The sequence below is a fragment of the Alternaria viburni genome (assembly GCF_023758015.1).
Source record: "Alternaria viburni strain BMP 2772 chromosome Unknown scaffold_10, whole genome shotgun sequence".
NCBI classification, from domain to species: domain Eukaryota; kingdom Fungi; phylum Ascomycota; class Dothideomycetes; order Pleosporales; family Pleosporaceae; genus Alternaria; species Alternaria viburni.
The window spans coordinates 647311-670326 of NW_026055779.1; the positions used below are offsets into that span (position 1 = coordinate 647311).

The following is a 23016-nucleotide window of genomic DNA, read 5'->3' on the forward strand; positions in this document are numbered from 1 at the left end:
GAGATCTGATAGGCAGTCGGCGGTCGGGCCGATACAATCAAGGCGGGCGCTTCACGCGCAGGCACGGTTAGCGCATTCGCGGTAAGGAAGGCTGGCTTGCATTGACAGTTGGGGAGTGGGCGAACTATTCACGCTTTATCCGTGAACAAGTCTGCTGCAAGGCGGTTTCCAACCATGTCTGTCAAGTTAGTATCTTCTCTCCTCTTTCTCTCACGCTCCGTTTTCCGCTCTGCCTGAACGTCCTGTCCTGGCTTTGTCGTGTGTGCTTGTGTTGCCCCTCGCATTCCTACCCCGCGGATTGTAACGAGAAGCTTTGGGCATACTCATTTCGGCATAGCAGCATGGGGTTCAAGACACACAAGATGAAGAAGTCGAAGTCTGACCGCAAAACTAGTTGGGTTATGCTCGCTGAGAATGGCGGGTACACTCCTCTGCCTGGCGAACAGACACTATACCAGTCTCCTCCTCGAACCACCCTCTCGTTGCAGACTAGCCACCAACGTAGTCCGAGCGAGTCCTACTCACAACAATGCAAGTCGGGCGTCGTATACCTCACAAATCGACGGGTACGTACATACCATCTCCATCATGTGGAATTCGACTAACGTGACCACCAGATGATCTACCTCCCTGTCGCCCCAACCCCCCAACTCCAATCCTTCGCCGTCCCCATTCTCAACGTAACCGATTCCCGCGTTACAGCCCCCTGGTTCGGCGCCAACAAATGGGAAGCCATCATCCAGCCCGTCCAAGGCGGCGGCATACCACCACAGCACGCCGAGCTCGACCTCGTCATGGAGTTTAAAGAGGGCGGCGCATTTGACTTTGCGAGCATATTCGAGCGGTTAAAGGAGCGGTTACGACAGGCTGTTGAGGTGGCGCGGGAGAGCGGCGGTGACGTGGAAGATGGAAGCAGAGGCGTTGGAGGCGTGAACATGAACAACGTACACCTGGAAGACCTACCCGCATACGAAGAGAGCAGACAACATGCCCGAGTACCGGATCCGCTGCCTAGTCCACCGATGGACGGTTCTGCAGCGGGCGTAGGCGGTCCTGTCGTTGCGGCTCCCGTGCCATCCAGCCCACAAGCATCGAGTCCGCTGTCGAGCCCGCGGACTCAACAAGAGCGCTTCGAGCCACCGTCGGATCCGCCGCCAGGGTATGAGGAAACTCAACGTGGGAGCATTGTAGATGAGCTGGAGAGACAGATGATGAATAATCCTTGGAAGGAAGATGAGGCGAGGCGGTGAAGAGGAACGTTGTCATGATTAGATGGGTGTGTTTGAGCAGGGCGTTCGGGGTCGTCGGCTTCACATGGCCGCATGGATTATTATCATATTATTCTGATACTCCACTTGGTCTGAGTTACTGAAGAGTATAGATTGATATTTGTTCAGTCTGGGTGTTTTTGCGAATGCCGTGTCTGCATCTCATCACCTACAGATCCACTGCTTCGTACAACAAAGCATCTTCCGTCAGCATCAACAACACGACAGCCAGCACCGCAGAACCGCACATGACGAGCAAAGTTCCCACACTGACATGTGAAGCACCCCAAATCGCCCGCAGAATCGACACCTGGAAGCATGTGAAAGCTAGCTTCCCCCGGAACGGATGACGCGCCCCACAGAAGCGCTAACCGGAAGCGTAACGTACCTCGGCGATTCGCATGCGAATGACCTAATGCTTGCCGCGACCGAACGGTAGTGCTGCTTCATATACTTCACGTCGGAGCTTGTTCTTCAGCTTTCCCTTTACACAGCTTCTATATCGACGACAGTACTCAATATGGCCAACCAAGCCCCTAACAAAGGTATGTTGGGTGAGAGTAGAGGAAGTGGCGTTGGTGAATGATGGATCAGGTTGCTGACGGTTGTACAGTTCAAGAACGCCTTACGCAGGTCGAGGGCCATCTCATGGGTGGAAGTGGAAGTCCTGGGGCTGCGGGCTCCAAGGGAAAGAAGGGATTGTTGGAGAAGAAGGCTGATGACGTGAGTTACACATCTTGTCTTTGAGCGATGCGACGGCGACTGCTGGATCAGCTCAACGTCCTTCCAGCTGAAGACTCGTTAACTGTCATTGCAACATCATACTAACCACCATCTCCCAGATTGTCATTACCTGTGCCCTCCGCACTGCCTTCACCAAGGGTGGAAAGGGTGGCTTCAAAGACACGCAAGCCTCGGACCTCCTCCATGGCGCCTACAAAGCGCTCCTCCAACGCTCCGGCATCGACCCCAACCTCGTCGAAGACATCGCTGTCGGCGCCGTCCTCGCTCCAGGAGGCGGCGCAACCGAGTTCCGTGCCGCTGCCCTCGCCGCCGGCTTCCCAACAACCACAGCCGTCAAATCGCTGAACCGACAATGCTCCTCCGGCCTGCAAGCCTGTGTCGACATCGCCAACGCCATCAAGAGCGGCATGATCGAAATCGGCATCGGCGCCGGCGCAGAAAGCATGAGCACACAGTACGGTCCCGGTGCCGTCTCTGAGTTCTCCGAACTCCTCGAATCGCACAAGGAGTCTGCAAACTGCAAAGTCCCCATGGGCGTTCTCTCCGAGCAAATGGCCAAAGCGAAGAACATCCCCCGTTCCGAGCAAGACGCCTTCGCCGCATCCTCCTTCCAGAAAGCCGTTGAGGCCCAGAAGAACGGTCTCTTCGACGAGGAGATCGCGCCCCTACAAGTCAAGTGGACAGACCCCAAGACACAAGAAGAACAAACCATCACCGTATCCAAGGACGACGGCGTCCGACAAGGCATAACCGCCGAATCGCTCGGTAAAATCCGCCCCGCCTTCTCCAAAGACGGATCCATCCACGCAGGCAACGCCTCGCAAATCTCCGACGGCGCCGCCGCCGTGCTCCTCATGAAACGCAGCACCGCCCAGCGCCTCAACCAACCCATCATCGGAAAGTTCGTCCAAGCCTCCATCGTCGGCGTCCCGCCGCTCATGATGGGCGTGGGTCCCGCTGCTGCTATTCCTGTTGTGCTCGAGAAGACTGGTCTCGATAAGCAGGATGTGGATATCTGGGAGATCAACGAGGCGTTTGCTAGTCAGTGTCTTTACTGCATTAACGAGTTGGGGCTGGATGTTAAGAAGGTTAATCCCAAGGGTGGTGCGATTGCGTTTGGGCATCCGCTTGGTGTTACGGGTGCGAGGCAGGTTAGTACACTGCTTACGGAGTTGAGGAGGACGGGAAAGAGTGTGGGTGTCACTAGTATGTGTGTGGGTACTGGTATGGGTATGGCTGCTGTTTGGGTTGCGGAGTAGGATGGTAAAGTAAGGATTAGGTTGAATGTACGTTGATTACATGATGGCATGATGGGTAAAATGTTATGTACTGTGAATGATATATACAAGAATCGTTGATCGTCCTTCTTCTTCTTCTTCTTCTTCTTCAATAATGCTCCGCTCGTTTGAGATGATGTCTGCAGTAACTTCTGCGTCAGTTCCTTATGCCTCAACTGCCAACACTGCGTTTACTCGAAACGTCACTCCTGCTCTCTCTCACCTCGACATAGAGGAATGGCGCTGTGTCGTAGTATGCTCTCTCTCCCTCTTCACGCGGGGGTGTCTTCTCGTCTCCGGCCTTGCGTTCGATTCCCATGCTGCCGCGGATCTGACTCAGCCCTCCCAGGTATGTATTTAGAATATCAACGTGCTTCCCAGCACGCCTCCCCCACCCTTCAACCAGCATCAATAGTATATTCGTACGGCAAATCCCCCTCACTGGGGTTAGGATGCAAGCGAATCACACTGCCTCCACTTCCCAGCGAACTCTCGCTCGAATTGGGCAACAGAGTACTCGGACTTCTGCGCGGCCTTTCACGGACTATGACAGAGCCTGTTTCCGAGCCTGAATCCGCATGCGAGCGCTGCGAAGGTGTACGCGGTGTACCGTAGAGGGTGGAACTGCGCTGTTGTTGGCGAGACGGAGCGGTGCGAACGGTTTGCGGGGAATGAGTAGTCGAATTGCTATCAGCGGACAGTAAGGAGCTGTTGAAAGAGGACAGAGAAGCTTGGCGCTCGAGTTGCGGTGTGCGGTAGGGGAGTTGGGAGTGCGAGGAGATGCTCGTTTCGGAGCTTGATTCTGTGGGCGCAAGACTGCGTGTGTCAGACTCGATGTCTTGGGCGCGTGCTTCTTCGATAACCGCCGGGTCGACTTCTGTCATGCCGTTCAGGATCTCTGCGAAAGTGGCCATGGTGTCGCGGAACTGTGTCTCGGTTAGGCTTGCGGTGGAGAAGCGTGCGTATTCGTATTGCGCGAGGAAGGTGGCACCGAGAGAGGGTGGGTTGAGCAGCCCGAATTCTGCGAGGCGGGCGAGGTATTCACGGAGGCCCATTGCGCGTGGGCGCTGGAGGAGGGTCACGATGCGCGCGTCTGGGAGAGGCGGCGCGTTGTCGGGGTATTGTTGGGCGGTTTCTTCGAGGGCTGGGTCTGGCGGTGCGAGGGAGACGGCTTTCGCTTCGATGAGGTTTGGCAGTTCGCAGATGACGCCCCAATACTGAAGATTTGGCAGATCGGGCGATGAAGGTGACGCCCAGCCAGGATGCGAGACGTTGCCCCAAGGCGGCGAATTCGCAGACACTGGTATGATTGTCGCATCCGGCGCATGGTGATGGTGGTGATGGCCTTTCTTCTTGTTCGCCTTGTGCTTCTCTCTTCTGCTCTCTGCGGTGTTTGGTCGCGTTTCCTCGCCCTTCTCTTCGTCCACGTCGACTTCGCCGCGAACGTCCCTCGGCCTGCTGTCCCATGCGATGACCGCGCTTCTCTTGAAGTGCTTGACAATCATCCATCGCACACCCTTGCCCACCTCTCCTTCTTCAATTGGCACATAGCTCTTGGGTATCGCCGCAAGCACAGTCCTATTTGTGTAGATGCGCGTCGAGTAGATCAACAGGACAATTAGGCAGGTCAACAGGTAGACACCTCCGATGACAAATAGCTTCTGAAGCTCTTTGGATTTGATCGATTGGTATATGGTGTCGGCGGGCGTAACGGCGAGGAGCAGGAGCAGGATTATAAGAAGGGTGGTGTACGTGGTCGAGTACCAGATGCGGAAGAGAGGAATGCGCATGGCGGCGGCGGTGGTGAGGGCTCGGCGTAAGGAATGTAGGCATCGGTCTGAGGATATTACAAATTAGAGCTAGAGAAGTGAAGTGTGGCTACATGGCCTGACTGCGCTGAGGATGCAGCTATGCGCTCATGGTGGCTGCTGGTGAAAGGAGGGAAGGCGCGCCATGCTACTGACGCAAACGGCATGCATGACGCACGGCCCACGTGTTTGCATCTCGTTTCCCACACAATCAGCGACTACCCTCTAAATTCCAGGGAGCTTTTCTTGAAATGAATCCACTGACTTACAGCAGTACGCATGACCTGTATCTTTTACTCTGGCACTTTCTTCGTTTCTCTTTGCCCCTCTACATCCATATACCAGCCAGCGCAGAAACGCCGTTCCTCCATCGATACCTTCGACCGTGACGTAGCATACACGCTCGGAGAATTACCACACCACCCCTTTCAAGGAATTAATTGAACACCGACTCCTCGACAAAGTATGACTCCCGAAACAGATCTCCTGAAGCAACATTGCCTTCGAATTTTATACACATATGTTCTAATACTAATGCAAACTTCAGCGCACATGTTCAATTTCTTCCTTGTATGAGCCTCCTTGTGCAAATGTTTCGAAACATCAAAGACTAGGATCCCATATCTGACCAAGCGGTCTATGCTCGCTAGCTGAGACACGCACCAACTCAAGCCGCCTCTAACGCCTGAACGCAATAGACTTCATGGTGGAACGCGGGATGTCTCAGGAGCTTGGTACTTCCCTGACGCTTTGTTCGCCAAGGTTATCAGGTTTGTACCAAGTTTCTTAACCACATCTTCATCCTGCTGCCCAAGATGTGGTTCAACTCTTCCAGGTACTGTATAGCGCTAACCTTCCCTTATCGTTCACGGCCATGCACGTTCGCAAGGGCTTCTGGAGGTTAGGCGTACAGCTCCAAACCGGCGTGCGTTGGTCTGCACAGTGTTTCTTACTCACTTTTTCGTTTGTCTCCTGATTCTTCACGAGTCCAGCGTCACATCTTGATTTCTTCATCCTTCATATTCTCAGTTATATCCTACTTCATCACATCATCTTGCTTAGTAGCTACGTTGAACGGTAGGTTTGTTGGAAGTCTAATGGTAGGAACCATCACATGGATAACTTCGCGGACCTGTGGCTTCGAACCAAGACTACCTATGAATACACCACAACACGGTTTCGGACTGCGGTAGTCGCCGGGCTACCGTGTAGTTAATCTTCGACCAAACCTGAACCGCTCGTAAACGCCACACAGAACGAGTCAAATCGATACCCTTCCACAAAGCGTTCGAGCTACGCGGCACGCCGTTTGCCCTTTTCGACAAACCTGACCGAAGGCGTCACGCGCTCAGACGTGATGGAGCGCCGCAGGACAAACAGGAACATGCAGGAAAGGAATTCACTCCATTGGATTTCACTTCCTAAGCACTGGCTTTCACAAGGTCGTCCGAGCTCTGGGGCTATCGAAGAGCTTGGCTCCGCAACCAAGGTCCCCGATCTCTTCCCATTTCGCTCAACCCGGCCCCGAGTTACACCTTCACCGTAAACACCAGGTTTAGCACCGCATACGTTCACCTTTCCGCTTTCCAGCAAACACTTCGACCACTGAAGCGCTACATCGACCCACGTTCAGACACTGCAGCGGGCTACCGACTTCGTAGTCAGGTACCTCCTCTTCTACCCCGAAACTTCGCACAGCGCCTCCACTCTTGTGCTTTCGGCCACCCATACCACTAAGGCGGAGCCAGTCAGGAGGAAACACATAGCATGCCCACATCATCGCACACTCTCGCGCGCGCTCGCTCTGGCCACCGCCTACATTAGTGACATTGGCCGCGCGTGCCGTACAACAGAAGGCTCCATATGTACGTCGCTGGGTTCGTCTACTACTTCCACCACGACCAGCAGTTCAAGACGATGGTCCGCACCTTTTCTAGCCTTGAGAACATGGAGCAAGATGGCTTGTTCAAAGCAGGAGTATGACCCAAGCATAGTATCGCTGGTGCAAATAGGTATCCAGCAGCGACGGTCATGCTTCTCGGGTGGGCAGTCAATGATCACATACAGTCACATCACATCGCGAGGGTGGAGAAGACTATTATGATCGTGATAACATTACTGCCTAACCTGTTTCAAGGCCAAGGGTCATGTACACATACACGATGGATGCTTTGAAGCACTTCCATCGATGAGAGCTCTGGTGTCGTATCGTCAACCTTTTCGAGCTCCCGGTGCGAGCTTTTACGGTCGCACTGTCCGAACGTCCTCGCGTTCCTTCCTCCGCCCGTTGTAGCAATCTTTGGGACCATCCCCTCACGCCGCCCGCCGACGTGTTCGTACCCGTAAATGGAAAGAGAAGAGAGTAAAAAGCCTTCGTGACCCGGATTAAGAGAGGTTGAAGGCACCCCGCGTGCAGATGTCTAATCGTGTCGAGGGTAATTTGGAGTTTTGAAAAGGCATGAAGAAGGAAATGCCGCCCACCGTAACACCATGCAATGCCGCAAAAAATGACAAGTTAGAAGGAAAGGTCCAAGTCGTAGCCATGTCACCAATTAAGGTGTGTGGTCAAGGCTCTTTGAGGCCGGATCCTGGGAAGAAAGAGTGCTCATGACTTGCGGAAGTCCGACAAGACAGGGTAGATGAGCTCGAAAGCCTGGTAGATCTCCTCACGGACCTTGGCACCAGTGAGGACGATCTTGCCAGATACGAAGATCAAGAGGACAATTCTCGGCTTCATCATACGGTAGATGAGACCAGGGAAGAGCTCAGGTTCGTAGGAAGAGAAAGTGTGATGGCGAGATGCAAGACCCTCGAGACGAATGGGGAAGCGAATGTCGCAGGAGCCGACGATGTTCTGAATCTTGAAGTCCTATGGGAACGTTAGCATTGAATCATACGTACTTAGTCCGATGCGACGTACGGTGAACTTAGCGCTGAACCCGAGCTTCTGGATAATCCGCGCGTATTTGCGGGAAGCGAGGCGGCTGTCATCTTCAGACTTGGCACCAGTTACAACCATCTTTCCACTCGCAAAGACCAAGGCCGTCGTCTTCGGCTCGCGAATACGCATGATCACGGCAGCGAAACGCTTGGGGTTGTATTCGGCATTGCGGGCGTGAAGAGCGATGGTCTTGAGATCGAGACGAGCGGACAGGTTGACGGTAGCGACAATGTTCTGGAGAGTAGGCACGATACCAGAGGGCACTTGTCCATTCTGAGTATCAGGAGTAGCCGCTGGGGTCGCAACACCGTTCGCGTTGTCGGCAACCTGCTGAGTGTTCTGCTCGGCGGTTGGCGCGCTCAGGTCGAGGTTCGCGCCCTGGGGGTACGAGAGAGATCCAGGAGCGACGAACTGAGAGCGAACGTTAGAACAATTTGACAAATGGGAGACATCACAAGAGCTTACCGTCTGAGCCTGGGCGGCGGTGGACGGGTGAGAAGTGAGAGAGTTGGGATCCATGATGAGATTATTGATTGGATTTGGAGTGATAGACTCTTGAGGAGAGCGGTATCTTGACAGACTGCGCAGGTCAGAGTGTGTTCTAGAGCGGCAGCGACGGTCAAGTCGGCGGACTACGAGATCGCGAGGTATAGAGCGAGGTCGGTCGACACCGGAGGGGTGTGTCTATGAGATAGGTGGAGACGGTACCGGAGGCAGGAGAGCTACAAGCGAATGTGTCCCTCGCGTACGTTGACAAGTATGCCGTCGAGTGGTGCTGTCACAGTGGACGGCGGGTTAGTGTGTAGATTAAGTGACCAAAAGCGTAGCCAGCAAGCCTTTGGCGGGGTAAGTCGAGATTGCGACTGAGGATGAGGCTGCTGTTGGGCTGTCGCAGGCTGAATATAGCTAGCGCCGATCGCGACCTCTGAGAGAGTGGATATGTGCGAAAATGGCACACGGGGATTTCTGAGTCGCAGTATTAGAGAGCGCGCAGTTGAAAAGGTGAGTTTTCGATCTGCGGCGATGGTAGAGTAGAGGGTTGAGGTGTTGCGACAACGGCGGGCTCGGCGGAAATCTCGTTAAAAAGTTGGGGGGGAGGCCGAGTACTTATAGTGGTGGCTGCCTGCGTGCCAAGCCGTTAGCGCCCCGCTACGTCGCAGGGATTGGGCGGCGATTGGGGCTTAGCCTCAGATTCCCGGTAGCGAGAAGATTCTGCTGTGAGTAAAAGGGGCTCCCAGCGTCATGCGCAACCGTTTCCCTTCACTCCCCCAGCTTCACCCCGCATATGCGACGCTGCAATCACTGAGCCAGTTTGCTTGTGTCGACTGCAGCGCTGCCGACCGCCTCTCCGCGACACTGGAAGGTGCAGCGCGCATGTTGCTGCCTTACTGATGCGCGCAGGTCGGCCGGTGCCTTCCCTCGTTACCAGCGATGACGACGCACTGACCCGGATTGAGCGATGGCCCAAATCCAGCCCGTCCACTCGACCCCGTCGCCTCACTCTGGCCACCAGCAACGGCGCAGAACGAAGAGAAAAACTCATCGCGACACCTTTCCTTGGACCCCTTGGATTCTGCTGGTTGAGTTGCCGCCCTTTGAAAGGCGTGCGACGACCTGAGACACTTGCGGTACGCTGCGCCTCCCCCGGGCCTGTTTAGGCACGCACCCTGTGAAAGTGCAAACAATAGAACACGCAATCACGGCGACAACAAAGAACTTGATGGGCGAAGGGCGGCCGCATGCGAGATTGTGATCCGGGGATGATCGTGGAGACATTGGGAGGGTGCAGCCTGGTGCACGACTTTTTGGGTGTTGCATGGATCGTCGGCCTATGACTCACGCCCGCCCTCACCGGAAACCGACACATCTCCCCTTGCCATCAGCCTCCGCCTCCGCGTTGCTTTTGTAGTCTGGACCCCGTTTACACGTGTCTTCAACCCTGGAGTAGTTTGGTGCTGAGCCAGTTGTCGACAGTGACAGGGTCTTCACGCAGGTATAGTCAAGTGGGTCTTATCAGTTGATTGCGTGTCTAGTGAGCAAGTATATGTGTGAGTGAGCTTTCACTTTATTCCAACATGGACTTCTTTTTGCATACAAAAGTAGTGAAATTACTATGTTTGCTACTGCGCCTAGTGAATTATGCCCTCAGACGCCTGTCGTTGAATGATGCTTCTCTTGAGATCAATCATGCATCGAGCTTCCCAACATGTGGACTTGCATTTGATCAGAATGATGAATCTTTGTGACCTGTGGGCTGCCAGATATCCCATCTTTGGAAGCCTAAGTTGCAGTTCACACTGGAATGCCTAACAGAGAAAGTGCACGGTTTAAGTGTAGACTTCGAGTACACCCTATTTAAGGGAAAAACCGAACACCTAAGAGCCTACATCATAATACAAGCTTGCGAAGTTAGTGGTCTAGCGGCGACGTAGGCTCCTAGGTGTTCAGCTTTTCCCTTGTATGAGGTGAGTATATCTTATCAGAACGAGCACATTCTTACCGACTGCGATCACGAAATGTGGATTGATGGCGGGGATCGATGACTAAGGCAACCTGGGAACGGCGACAGTCGGCGCATCCAGACACGCCCGCGAACCAGTCCCAGCCCCCTCCAAATTTACCACTGCACGAAGATCACAGCAACTCACGTCAGCGTTGCCTTGTGACGTCTCTTGATGAAAGGGACGCGTTATTAGTCCTAAAAACCCTGGTTACGATGACTATCCTACCTACGGAGCAATTCGCATGACGCGCCGGACGCCGTTGCCAACCAGCAGCACGCGACGGAAACCAAATGCAGTACGAAACTAAAAAAACAGAAGACCTAATGACCTTCCCCGGCGATCTCAAAGTCTCAGCTTCGAAATCCTGCAACGCCCATGCCTCTCACAACACCCTCTTCTTGAATTGAACGACGGGACCTTCACGAAGCGAGATGTACGCGTCTCTCAACTGGAAGTGACCAGGGTTCCTTTGGCCCCAGCCAAGATCGGGGCGGCCTTCTCCCACGTTCTGTCCAGGAGCCTGACGCACGTCGTATCTCCAGAGGGTCCTACCAACGATCATACAGAGTTGTACCATCGCCATCTTTTGACCTAGGCAACTACCGACGCCCTTGGAGAAAGGATGGAACGATCGCTTCAGATGATTCACCTCCTCTTGTGTGTTGGTGTCCGAGACTATCCATCTGTCTGGGCGGAAGGTGTTGTAATCGCCCCAAAGAGCTTCATTTCGACCGAGCGACCACTTCGGAACACCAATTATGATGCCGCCAGGAAGGTGTTCACCAGCGATCATAATGCCACCCGGAAGCACGGCGCGTTCAAGCTCACTTGGGCCAGCCGGTGAGAGGCGCAAGGACTCGTATACCGCTGCTCGGAGATACTCGCACTTAGCCATTAGATCCGGAGCTGAGCCGATCTCTTCGACATCGTTGAAATTGGTCCTGATCTCATGAACAAGCTTTGTGTAGACCTTGGGGTTGCGAGTAATGAAGAAGAAGAGCGCGGTTACTGTTGCACTGGTTGTATCCGAGCCAGCAACTGTGAGCAAGTTTGCATCGGCAATCAGATTGTCGGTACTCAGCGCGTAATCACCCGTCTCTGGATCCTTCGCCGTGCATAGAAAGTGGAACATGTCTTCTCGAGCGACTGGACGTTTCTCGGTCTCATTCCTCCGCTCGGATTCGATCCGGCTTTTGGCCAGACCTTCCGTGAAGGCGAAATAAGCTTTGATCTCCTTCGGGGTGATGAGCTTCATCAACGAATCTAGGCCGCGAGGCTTCAGCCAAAGCAACAAGCTTCGGAACGGGGACTTGGCGAGCTACGGCGGTCAGCGCGACGAAGTTCGATGGAGAGGGGTGGCGACTTACGGGATTGTAAAAGCGCAAGTATCTGGTAATGTTGTGTGGGATACTCTTCAGGTCATTCGACCCTGGCTCCTTGGTGTTGTTGGAGCTGCCAAAGCAGATGTCGCCAAACATGTCGAACAACAAGTAGTCAGCCCACTTGGTTAGATTCTGTGGTCCAGACCACCCCTCACCACCGAAGGTCTCGCCCGGCAGTAATTCGTTCCATCGATCGACATGTCGAGCTACGAAGGGCACGGTGGCCTTGACAGATTGCTCGGTAAACGCCAAAGAAAGAGCCTTTCTCCTTCGAGCATGCACCTCTACATCCGTACAGCCTAGTGTGTTTAGGTCATGTTTATTCCGTCTCCAAACCTCATAGAATGGGGACTTTTTGACGTTGGCTTTGTGACCAAACATGGCATTGTAAGCTTGCGGCGTCTGGAAGAGTAGGAGATTGGGAGTTGCCCGGAACTTGTCGCCTGCGCACAACGTTAACGATATGACTTCAAGGGTCGAAGCCTGACACACGTACCATAGATCTGGAACTGCCTCCAAGACCAGATGTGGCGGTCTCCTTTACAGGCATGGTAGAAAGAGGGTATGCCGGAGATGCGAGCAAAGAGTGGTCCTGGCTGTTTTGCGAGAGGGTGGAACCACAGGTTGTATATCGTGGAGTACACGAGCTATCCCATGTAAGTTGAGACCGTGTATTAATGTGGAGTATACTGACATAGATGGCAGCTACGCCAAGAACGAGCGGGACGGTGACAGTCATGTTGGAGAGTTCTGATAAATTATAACGGTTGATACTACGGAAATCAAGACTCCATGAGACTGATTTTATATCTTGCCGCTCCGAGCCTTCTCAACGGCCTCCAGGGCTTCCGCAAACCCCGCGAGACACACTCGAACCGCCTGGGCACACTATCTCGTCCCTCAATCTCCACCTCAGACGGCCCGCCACCATACCAAAATGAAGCTTTCCCATGCGCCTTTTGCACAATTTGGCACAATCTGTCGCGACGTGTCGGGCGTGCCTTCCATCTGACCACCACTCACTCCTTCGACTTCTTTTTATGTCTTCAACGCAGCCCCAACCCGCTACTTTCGACATACTCCCGATGCCATACCATCCCAACTGAGGAAGGCCATCGCCATCAACAATCATCCGAGCATATTGGGCGAACTAGTGCTATGTCAGCGGGGCGGGGTTTGACAGTGGGGAAGTCCTCAACGCCACAATTCAATACACCCGTACGCACATGGCCCCAAGCTAACTATGGTTTAAGACGTCCCGTCGTCTTGCTTTTGGCGAGGTTATAAGCGCGATGTATGTTTTGAGTATAATGTCAAACTGCACGTAAGCGGATGTGGCTATGATAGTCATTCTTCAAGATTAGGTCTCATCGCGGCATAATGGGTTGTGGGGTTTGCTGTCATCCAGCGTTCGTTCAGCTTCAAGTCGCCGACCCCGACGACGACCAAGTTGTACTCATTTTGTAGCTCGGGCGCCTATTGAAGGGGCTCATCTTGGGGGCCACCTCATACACCGGACAGGCCTGGGGCCTACATCGACGTTAGGTCACCTACTTTGCACGTTTCCGTGATGATGTGCAGACCTATCCAATTTTTTCCCAGGTTGATTTACTATCATCAGTTATAGGGAGAATAAGGTCCTTCGCCAAGTCAACTCCAATCTCGCGTTCTAACGTTCGCTACGCATATGGGCCATTCGCACTGGACAACCTCTCCGGTCGCAATTTGGCACCACGCGACAGATAAAGAATGCAGCACTCCGGCACAGTCGATAAAACGAGAGGATTTTCGCATGCGAGCGTTTTCTATTGGACCATGGATGAGTTATGCCCAAGCACTCGGTACGGGATAAATACGGCTCCAGGTTCAACATCCAACAGGCGGCTCGCGCCTGCGCTAAGACCAGCCCCAATGGTCGCACAGCCCCGCCCCCACAACAACGATCCTACCGGGAAGGATAGGGCAACCCACAGCTTAACTAAGAGCTAATGTACTTACTATCTGCACGAATTCGGATATACCGAGGACAGCCTCACATATGGGGATCCTGATCCTGCTCGCTTATGCATGGGGCCAAAACCAAAACCCCGTTTGATTGCGGCGTTATGTGATACCGTGTTCCCGGTATAATCAGCTTACTTACTATAGACTCGCGCAATGGCATGGCAAATGGGAGGCATAACTTGTTACATCGTCGGGCTGTCAATACTCGAATAGTACTCTTCGCCGTACGCAGATGGAGAACCGCATTTTCACGACCAGTGAATGGCGCGGTCTTATCGAAAGAGCAAGGGAAACGCCATGCTTGCATACAATACGTGGCACAGTTGCCAGCCCCTTGTCGAAGCACTCTTATAATTCTATTATCCTTTTCACCTTACACATTTCCATACAAGCTATGCAAGTCGTACCTGACTTTGTGGTTCGCACTTTCCTTGGTCACCCAGCAACAGCAACAGCAGCGACAACAACGCGCCTGCCTCTCTGGACCCTTCACGAAATCTCTTGCGCTCTCACTCCCGCACTTCACTCCCGCTCTCTTTCACTCAAGGCAGGACCATGTCTTCTACTCCGAAGGACGATGCCGTACTGGATAACTCGAGTGTCGAGAAGGCGTCGACAAATACTTCCGCCCCCAATGAAGCTGAGCAGGTGGTAGCGACTGATGAATCGAAGTACATCACAGGCCTGAAGCTCTACCTGATCAATGCTGGTCTCACGATCTCGATCTTCCTCGTTACTCTCGAATCGACCGTCATCAGCACTGCCATTGTGGACATCACCGACGAACTGGGTGGCTATGAGAAGAGCTCATGGCTTTTCACGGCATATATGTTGACCTACTGCAGTAAGCACTTCCTTACCCCCACAGACTGACCACTTCGCTAATCCTGTCCAAGGTCTCCAGATGATCTGGGCAAAGCTCTCAGACATTGCAGGACGGAAATACACCCTCATCGCTTCGCTACTCATCTTCACTATCTTCTCGGCGCTTTGCGGAGCCAGTCAGACACTCATCCAGCTCATCATGTTCCGATGGTGTCAGGGTATCGGCGGCTGCGGTGTATACGCACTCACTCAACTCATGTTCATGGAGATTGCGCCACCGGGCAAGTTGCCAAAGTACATGGCAGGTGTTAGTATGGTGCTTGCGCTCAGTCTGATTACGGGACCGCTTCTTGGTGGCGGCATCACCCTGCATGGTAGCTGGCGCTGGATCTTCCTTTTGAAGTATGTACACGTCATTGAAGAACACTCGTCAAGGTACTAACATTGGCGTAGCGTTCCTGTCGGAGTCCTTACTGCTGCATCACTTTGCTTCACACTTCCGAGAACGCTGTTCAACGAGCCAGCTGCGCAACAGACACACCCAATCTTCTCGAAGCATTCCCTCAGTCGACTTGACTTCCTTGGAGCGACGTTGATGCTCGGCACTCTCGTATTACTCGCTACAGGTCTTCAACAAGCGTCGCTGAACTATGCGTGGTCTTCCAACAAAGTCCTTCCTCTACTCGTCGTTTCCGCGCCTTTCGCCGTCGCGTTCTTCACATGGCAATGGTACATAACACAGCGTCGCACCAACCCCGAGCCCGTCTTTCCGTGGCGCTTCTGTCAGAGCCGCATACAGCTCGGCATGATCATGTAAGTCCACAACTTTGTATCACCATGATGCGTCATTCTGATGTAGACATGCAGAAATACCTATCTCTCCGGCACGGTCATGTTCGTATGCATTGCGCAGATCCCCCAACGTTTTATCACGGTCAACGGCCTCTCTCCCCTTGCCGCCGCCGCCCGACTCCTCACGTACGGCGCTTTCGTGCCCTTTGGCAGTGGTATCGCTGGTGCGATGATGGGCAAGCCCAGGATACCGCCATGCTGGATCATTCTCGGTGGCTCCTTGATGGAAATTCTTGGTATTGCGTTGCTGTCGCAGATCGATACTTCGTCGCATATCGATGCTAGTCAGTATGCGTTCCAGATCATTGCCGGAACGGGAACTGGTCTTGTCAACTCGGGACTCATCCTGCTTGTGCCGTACGCGATGGATAAGAGGGATTTGGGTAAGTAACCTACTACATTCACACACGCATGGGTTCAAGGTTTTCGTTTACTAACGACCACCAGCCGTTGGCTCAGCAGCTACATCGCAGTTCCGCACCTTGGGCGGTCTAGTCGGTATCGCCATCGTTACATCTATCTCCACACCCTACATCCGCTCCCACCTGACCGACATCCTACCCTTGGAGCTTGCAGAAAGCCTGCTAGAACGGACGGAGCTAGTGCAAACTCTTTCACCGGAAACGTTGGAGCGTGTGAGGCAGGTGTTTGGTGAGGCGTATAACCTGCAGGTCAAGGTACTCATCGGGTTTGCGGTCGCCAAGGTGCCGGTCACAGGTATGATGTGGACAAACTTGAGGGTGGAGAGTAAGTGAGCGGGCGAAGATCGGCACAGAGCTTGAGCGACAATTATTCCATTTGACGAATACATCAAAGTGTACTTTGCTGTATCCCAAAGTCTTAGAAGGCCCCGAAGGTACTCAGTAGCTTCGGATAGATAGACCATTGTGGTCAAGACATCAAAGCCATTCACTACGTGCGTGCTATCCCCAAAGTAATTCCAGATATCATCGGAGACACTCTATCACTCATAAACCTTCGATCGCTTCGCGAACACTGCCTTAGCTACGCGCACATGCTGACCTTCTCTTTCCATCAACTCAGTAGAAAGTGCTAGCTCAAGTCTGAGTCATCTTCCTCGGCCTCGAAGTCCTCATCGTCATCCTCCTCCTGCTCCTCAAAATCCATATCCTCATCGCTGTCAAAGAAATCGTCGTTGGACAGCTTGAACGCATCATTTCTAGCCTCCGTTTCCTCAGCCTTCATCCTCTCCAGCTCAATTTCATGAGCCTGTCTCATACGCGCATGCTCGTGTTCCTGGCGGGCGACGCGCCGCGCCACAACGGCCATGATCGCATCTTCACCGTATTGCGGGCCCAAGGTGCGAAGAATATTGTTGATGTCTTGCTGTGTGATAGGGTCGCCAGTAGGTTCGAAGAGTAGGCGCTTGCATGTTGGACATGTGTTACCGACTTCGAGCCAGGCGTCTAGGCATTGTTGACCGATGATGTGGCCGCAGGCGGCGATTCGTACAGCACGGTGAAGCTTGGACTCCGCGGGCTTACTCTTCGTGGGATGGAGGGCGAGAGGATGGCGGCAGATGGTGCAGTCTTGCGATGCGTGCGCGTGCGACTGTTGGACCTGCTCGAGGCCCAGGCTGTTGAACATCTCTTTGCTTGCGAAGACAGTCATTATGAAACCGAGAAAGCTGAAGTTTCCGCGAGCGTGTTACGAGTTGCGGAGAGTTGAGTTCGGATTCAAGGCGGGTTGTATGTGACAAGGTGAGAGTGAGGATTGTCGTGGGTCGCGCCTTCTCGGAATGAAACAATCGAGGTGAAATAGTGCACGGTTGTCGCATCAGTTTTCTGCGATTGCTAGAATTATCTGAACAAGCGCGGGTGCGTTGGCTTGAGGGTATACATCTCTTGGAATTACATTGTGAGCGTATCGCATTCGCCAGAACTTTGGGTGTCGCCTGTCTACCATGGTTCAGGATAATTTTTTCACATTACAATAGATGGCCGGCATCTATCAACCAATGCATTGCGTGCAGCCCTCACAGAGAGCGATGGGTTTCAGCGGAGTTTACTTCGATATGCATGAAGTTGGGATTTATTGAATATCTTTAAGGGAGGCGTTAGTGCCCTGGATGCTCCTGAGGTCCGCGAAGTTTGCCGAAACGCTAGCCGTACACAGATTAGCGCTGCCATCGGTACCATCGCCCGGGCGATGCTTGGTGCCAGGCGACCGTAGAAAACACAAAGGACAGATGTACTGAGCAACCATCCTGTTCTCTATACAAAAGATCCTGCCGGAACGCTGGTGTATCTCAGCATACACTCAACGACATGTCTACCTCACACCGTCCCACCATCGAGGGCGCAGTCGAGGAGAGTGAGGAATCTCGAATGTTATTACTCTACGCACTTTACATTCCGCATCATAACCCCGCAGACATCTCTCGCGCGGATCTGTACATCCAAAACTTCATGCACGACTCATCGGACATCCAGAACAGGCGTCCGGATGTGGAGCCGCCCTACTCCTGTGCAGAGCGCTTGGCCGTCGAAGACTGGAGACAGCGGGCCAAGCTACAGCTGACGACGCGTATATCCAGCTACCGATACACACCATCAGACGATAAAAGCGCTATTCCCTACTCGAAACCATATAACTGGCGCTGTACCCGTACAGAACATCGAACGCTTCAAATACCTGAGTTGCTAGACATCATACTTCAATTCGCAGGGCCTGCGGTGCAGATACAAGCGTTGCGTGTGTCAAAGAGCTGGCGCTCCACTGCATTTGCTATCATGATTAGTCGCAATATCGCTGCTTTATACCGTACAACACCAACGCGTCCCATGACCGTAGAGTACGGGCGGCTTATCAACGAAGACGTCATTGCGCCTCTGCAGCCCAGTCTTGAGGAAATGAAGAACTTCGAGTTAGATGTTGAACGTGTCTACAAGAGATGGCTCGAATCGAGTGTAAAGGTAAAGTAGCCGCCACGAATGGCTCTCAAGATATATTGCTAACTCATTACTAGTATGTATCTCCCTTGCTATGCTTTGCTAGCGTGGTTCTAAGACATCTTATTATTCGCGCTAATAGTTTGATAGAAGGACCCTGTACTTTCCAGCAAGGTGCGCTCGAAGGCGAGATCTACCCAGTTCCTTGTCTGAGATCTTCGATCACCTGGATTCTGCCCAACGCGACCAAAATGTCTTGAACACGCCCACTATACCCCGTGGAAGAGATGTACACTGGTTAGACCTGAGCCAGGTTGAGATGAACTCGTATCTTGATGCACTATTCGCAGAAGAACATCAGAGCAAGCAGCATCTTGGTAGATGGGAGATCTGCCTAAGGCCAGAGGCAACACCAAAAACACTTCTTCTCAACTACTTCCTCTCGAACACGGTCTTGCTAGATGCCCTTGGGTCAATGCATGTTACTACGCCACCCTGCAGAGCCTTGGGCATTTACTATGATGATCTCTGGAAGACTACTGGATACGGACACAATACTCTCCTTACCAGGATCCGGAATGACCAAGGTGTACGCATTTTCGAGCTTATGGCCGCACTAAAGCGCTTCGCGCCTGTTGTGCTGGAAGCTTGGCTCAAAGACACTGAATGGCTAGTTGGTGAGATACAAAAGGCGCACTGGATTGACGACATCTGGAGAATACCCAGTGCGCCCGCGATTCGGATCTTTTTGGACAGCGCCCAGATGCCAGATGAATCACATCCTCTCGGACCAAGTCCGTCGCCAGATGAACAGTGCGCCTACCATGATTCGAGACCTAGGGTGCTCGGCTTCTCAAGCCACATCACTCGTGCTGCTCTGATGAGTGTAGAGCCCTGTAGGAGATCAAGAGAGAAGGCGTGGATATCTGAGGATCTTATCGAGCCCGCTCAAAGTACTACCGGCCGACATCCTATTAACTGGGATACATGAAGCAGTGGTTCGATCGCTTCAGGCTGCATAGGATTGACGAATACTGCACGCGAATGTTTCAGATGCAGTACATCGCCTTTGCCGATAGCCATGTGCGGCATAGAGCGAGCCTATTCCCTCAAGATCTGGTAGATAATCTATAATGTTCAAAATTCACTGCAAACACCTGTCTGAGTCTCTAATGTTGTCACAGAAGCCAATCGTGCTCCCTACATGCCGTAGAACATGTTCGCACGCATGTAGCGCCTTACAAAGTACAAAGTAGAATGGCGAACACTAGACTCTAGGCAACAGTGTCGGTAGTTGATGGTGCTGGACGTTGAGGAGATCTGGCGCAGCTGCACCGGTGGCTGCACATGTGGGGATAAGCTCAAGTACGGGAGCTAGGCTGATCTCGGACTAGTGACAGGCTACACCATACCTAGGTACTCAGCAACCGTGGAACGTACAAAGGACAGCTGGCAAAGCCAAAACTAGTATATGAACTAAATCTACACCCTCTGAAAGCGTCGCACCTCTTATCTTTCGCAAACCGTTCACGTACCATCCTCTTACTCAGCCACCATGAGTGCAGCGATATCTGCGACCCTACGATCCGAAGACGACGAGTCCAAGCTAGCTAATGATCCCAGGGGTCTTTTTCTACACTCGATCTATGACCCAGACACCGACCTGCAAGATCTCACTGGCAGACATTTGAAGATACACTTGATGATATACAAGAAGCAAGATCTGGCAAATTTCCCCGTAAGAAAAGCTCCCTCGTACTCAGAAGCGGAGCAAGCAGCATTAGAGCTCTGGAGACAGCGAGTCAACTACCATATGACAACGCGCATATCACATTATAGCATTGACTACTCCACGAGAGAACGTGCGAAGGGTGTGCCACGGGCATTGCCACCGGTCAACCGTTCAGAGCATCAGGTGCTCCAGATTCCGGAACTACTAGACCTGATTCTTCTATTCGCAGGCCCACAGACTCAAGTACGAACGCTGCAGGTTTCCACGGACTGGCGTTCCTCTGCTATATCTGTTATGTCAAATCCAAAGAACATGGCGACATTCCGCTCTCTGGCGAATCTGGCGCCCATCGAATATGGGCAACTCGTCGACGATGCCACCAAGGTTCTACCAGGGCCTGATTCACAGGAAGTTGAGCAGTTCGGTCATCATGTGGACCACATGACTGGTCTGCGGAACGAATCGTACCCACGGAGATATGTCTATTTTCCAGCTCGGCTGGCACAACTAGATGGTCTGCCACATGAAATCGCCCAATCGCTCAACGAACTGGATGTTGCTCAGCGTCACGAAGATTACCACGATCATACGCGCACAGTAACCCGTGATACAAACCTCTATTGGCTGGACTTGTCGCAATTCCAGATCAATCCTTACTTGGACCTACTATTCTCGGAAAAGAACCGTATGATGCACCACTTAGGTAGATGGGAAATTGGTCTACGCTCTAACGCGACACCGGAAACACTCGTCTTGGGCAAGTCACTGTCTGAGCAGCTGTTCATTCAAGCTATTGGAACGATGCACGTTACGAGCCCACCTTGTCGAAGTCTAGGCATATATCGCTACGACAACTGCCCCTATGCGTTGCGCGGCACGCACATATTGCTGAAGAGGATACGCAACGACAACGGCATACAAGTTGCCGAGCTTCTCGACGCGCTTACTACTTGCGCCCCTGAATTGCTGGCAAAATGGGCCGAGTGCGCCGAGCACCTCCGCAAGGCTATAACAGAAAAGTGGCACTGGGTCGACAACGTTTGGCTGATACCGGGCACGCCAAGGTTTCGCATTCATCTGGACAATTGCGACATGCCAGATGAGGTACCTGACATTGGAACCGTCAATACAATACAACTGGCAAATGCTACTGAGGCAGCTTTTGGTGCTTCATTAGGGTACCAAGCTCATATCACGCGCACCGCTTATATGTCAGCGGAGTTACCTAGAGCGACCAAAGAGGGCGAGTGGCTACCGGAAGAACTGTTTGAGCCAATGAAGACCGAGTGTGGACGTTCAAATATCAACTGGGATGCGTGAGAGCTATGAGAGTTTACGGTTCTTCGATGCATCACTGGCACGCTGCCTACTTTGCTTTATTTCTTTCTCGTCAATACAGGCATACTCAGCTCGTAAACTCCCTCTTCACACAAGAGGGAAGCATAAGGGAGCGCCTTCTTGTTCCAATTTACTTACCATACGAGTTCTCAAAATTCCTATTTTAATTAATGATGACGGGATTTTGTCTGTGTTCTCCCAGAATAAAGACTAATTCGAACTTAAACCTGGAATATCTGCCACCTTCTAGGCAGTGAGCGTAGTTGCACTTTGCCACTCTTGACCCTCCCTAACCTAGCACCATCGTAGTTTTAGTCCGCTGGCAGCTGCAGCATCCTTGATTTGATCGATAACTCCTGCGAGTCTTAGGCTAATCTCACACCCTCTCCGGCACACCAATCCGATGCTGGAAACACCAGTGATTATATGCAGTTGATGCGAACTGGCACTCCCTCCCATCGTCTGGCGCATCTCTCAAAGTCTTCGCGAACCAAGTCCTTGGGTGGAACTCGCTGCAACGGTCGCACCACAGCATCCCAGGCAGATCCCAGCTTTTGTTCTCGAGCATCAGTCGAGAGGCGAAGACATCGCGCCTCATGCGTCGCCAGTATACCAGTAGGGCGGGTTGATCGAAATAACGTCGGCGTTGCAAAATTGCGGTATGCCTGCAAGTACGAACGAGCGTTAGGAGGTCGGCGGGAGGGAGATACATGGCGACATGCTCGAGAAGCTCGTTAGGTAGACGGTATAGTGCAGACTCTCGATGATTGCGGTTCGCGATGCGAAGGTATTTCCTTTGTGTCTTTAAATTGTGCCACCACCCTATGATCGCTTGCAGATGCGAGTTATTTTCCTCCAAACAAAAGTATCTTTCATCGCGAGATACGATAAGATTGCCGTGGGTCCGCGTTATGGGTGTGACCCTGCCTGACGAGGTGATGGCCGCCCCTGTCGTGATGATGCTCATTGCCGCGAATGCAGCCATCTGCATTGTGTCGAGGCAGATAGTTTTGGGACGTTGATGTTATTTTCAAGAAGAGTTTTTAAGTATCTTGTGGTATGTCTGCTTTCTCATATAGTACCGACAGATTATATCACTAGCCTACTTATCGTCACAAGAGGTCTCATTCGAGAATCCATATCTGTTTCCATGGTTGTGAGGTAGGTTGTGAGGTGCCAGTGGCGGCTTGTTGCTCGCTACCTTGGTACGCATCGTCGACGAACCGCTCCACAATTCTATGTAGTGCGCGAGAATGTGCGAGCTGAGCACATTTGAGCTGCTATTATCGAGGCCAATGCGAGAGGCTGGATGTGTTGTCGACGAAACGTGATCGTGCCGTGGAAGATCCATGCCCGTGCAAGTCACAACGAAAGCAGGAGTTCGGGGTACCGGCGCTACTTGTCGCCGCACCCGAGCTCACGGTGTTCA

General features: G+C 52.7%; 9 protein-coding genes across 9 annotated transcripts; 5 read left to right on the top strand and 4 right to left on the bottom strand.

Moving 5' to 3' along the window:
* Nucleotides 1-341: 341 nt before the first annotated feature.
* Nucleotides 342-1250, top strand: J4E79_005482 (uncharacterized protein; the record flags this gene model as incomplete). Its single annotated transcript, XM_049354360.1, has 2 exons — nt 342-566; nt 618-1250. The coding sequence occupies 2 exons, from the start codon at nt 342-344 to the stop codon at nt 1248-1250; spliced, it is 858 nt and encodes a 285-aa protein (XP_049211225.1).
* A 538-nt stretch (nt 1251-1788) lies between these two features.
* On the top strand, nt 1789-3271 carry J4E79_005483 (uncharacterized protein; the record flags this gene model as incomplete). Its single annotated transcript, XM_049354361.1, has 3 exons — nt 1789-1813; nt 1882-1991; nt 2111-3271. 3 exons carry the CDS (start codon nt 1789-1791, stop codon nt 3269-3271), a joined length of 1296 nt encoding a protein of 431 aa, XP_049211226.1.
* A 416-nt stretch (nt 3272-3687) lies between these two features.
* Nucleotides 3688-5079, bottom strand: J4E79_005484 (uncharacterized protein; the record flags this gene model as incomplete). Its single annotated transcript, XM_049354362.1, has 1 exon — nt 3688-5079. The coding sequence occupies one exon, from the start codon at nt 5077-5079 to the stop codon at nt 3688-3690; it is 1392 nt and encodes a 463-aa protein (XP_049211227.1).
* A 2623-nt stretch (nt 5080-7702) lies between these two features.
* J4E79_005485 (uncharacterized protein) lies at nt 7703-8557 on the bottom strand (the record flags this gene model as incomplete). The annotated part of the gene is made up of 3 exons (XM_049354363.1): nt 7703-7966; nt 8018-8449; nt 8504-8557. 3 exons carry the CDS (start codon nt 8555-8557, stop codon nt 7703-7705), a joined length of 750 nt encoding a protein of 249 aa, XP_049211228.1.
* Nucleotides 8558-10924: 2367 nt separating this feature from the next.
* On the bottom strand, nt 10925-12663 carry J4E79_005486 (uncharacterized protein; the record flags this gene model as incomplete). Its single annotated transcript, XM_049354364.1, has 4 exons — nt 10925-11860; nt 11910-12367; nt 12421-12571; nt 12619-12663. The coding sequence occupies 4 exons, from the start codon at nt 12661-12663 to the stop codon at nt 10925-10927; spliced, it is 1590 nt and encodes a 529-aa protein (XP_049211229.1).
* Nucleotides 12664-14483: 1820 nt separating this feature from the next.
* Nucleotides 14484-16360, top strand: J4E79_005487 (uncharacterized protein; the record flags this gene model as incomplete). The annotated part of the gene is made up of 5 exons (XM_049354365.1): nt 14484-14772; nt 14825-15155; nt 15207-15566; nt 15621-15988; nt 16053-16360. 5 exons carry the CDS (start codon nt 14484-14486, stop codon nt 16358-16360), a joined length of 1656 nt encoding a protein of 551 aa, XP_049211230.1.
* Nucleotides 16361-16658: 298 nt separating this feature from the next.
* Nucleotides 16659-17237, bottom strand: J4E79_005488 (uncharacterized protein; the record flags this gene model as incomplete). Its single annotated transcript, XM_049354366.1, has 1 exon — nt 16659-17237. The coding sequence occupies one exon, from the start codon at nt 17235-17237 to the stop codon at nt 16659-16661; it is 579 nt and encodes a 192-aa protein (XP_049211231.1).
* A 656-nt stretch (nt 17238-17893) lies between these two features.
* Nucleotides 17894-19508, top strand: J4E79_005489 (uncharacterized protein; the record flags this gene model as incomplete). The annotated part of the gene is made up of 2 exons (XM_049354367.1): nt 17894-18541; nt 18831-19508. 2 exons carry the CDS (start codon nt 17894-17896, stop codon nt 19506-19508), a joined length of 1326 nt encoding a protein of 441 aa, XP_049211232.1.
* Nucleotides 19509-20072: 564 nt separating this feature from the next.
* On the top strand, nt 20073-21569 carry J4E79_005490 (uncharacterized protein; the record flags this gene model as incomplete). Its single annotated transcript, XM_049354368.1, has 1 exon — nt 20073-21569. One exon carries the CDS (start codon nt 20073-20075, stop codon nt 21567-21569), a length of 1497 nt encoding a protein of 498 aa, XP_049211233.1.
* Between the last annotated feature and the right edge of the window lie 1447 nt (nt 21570-23016).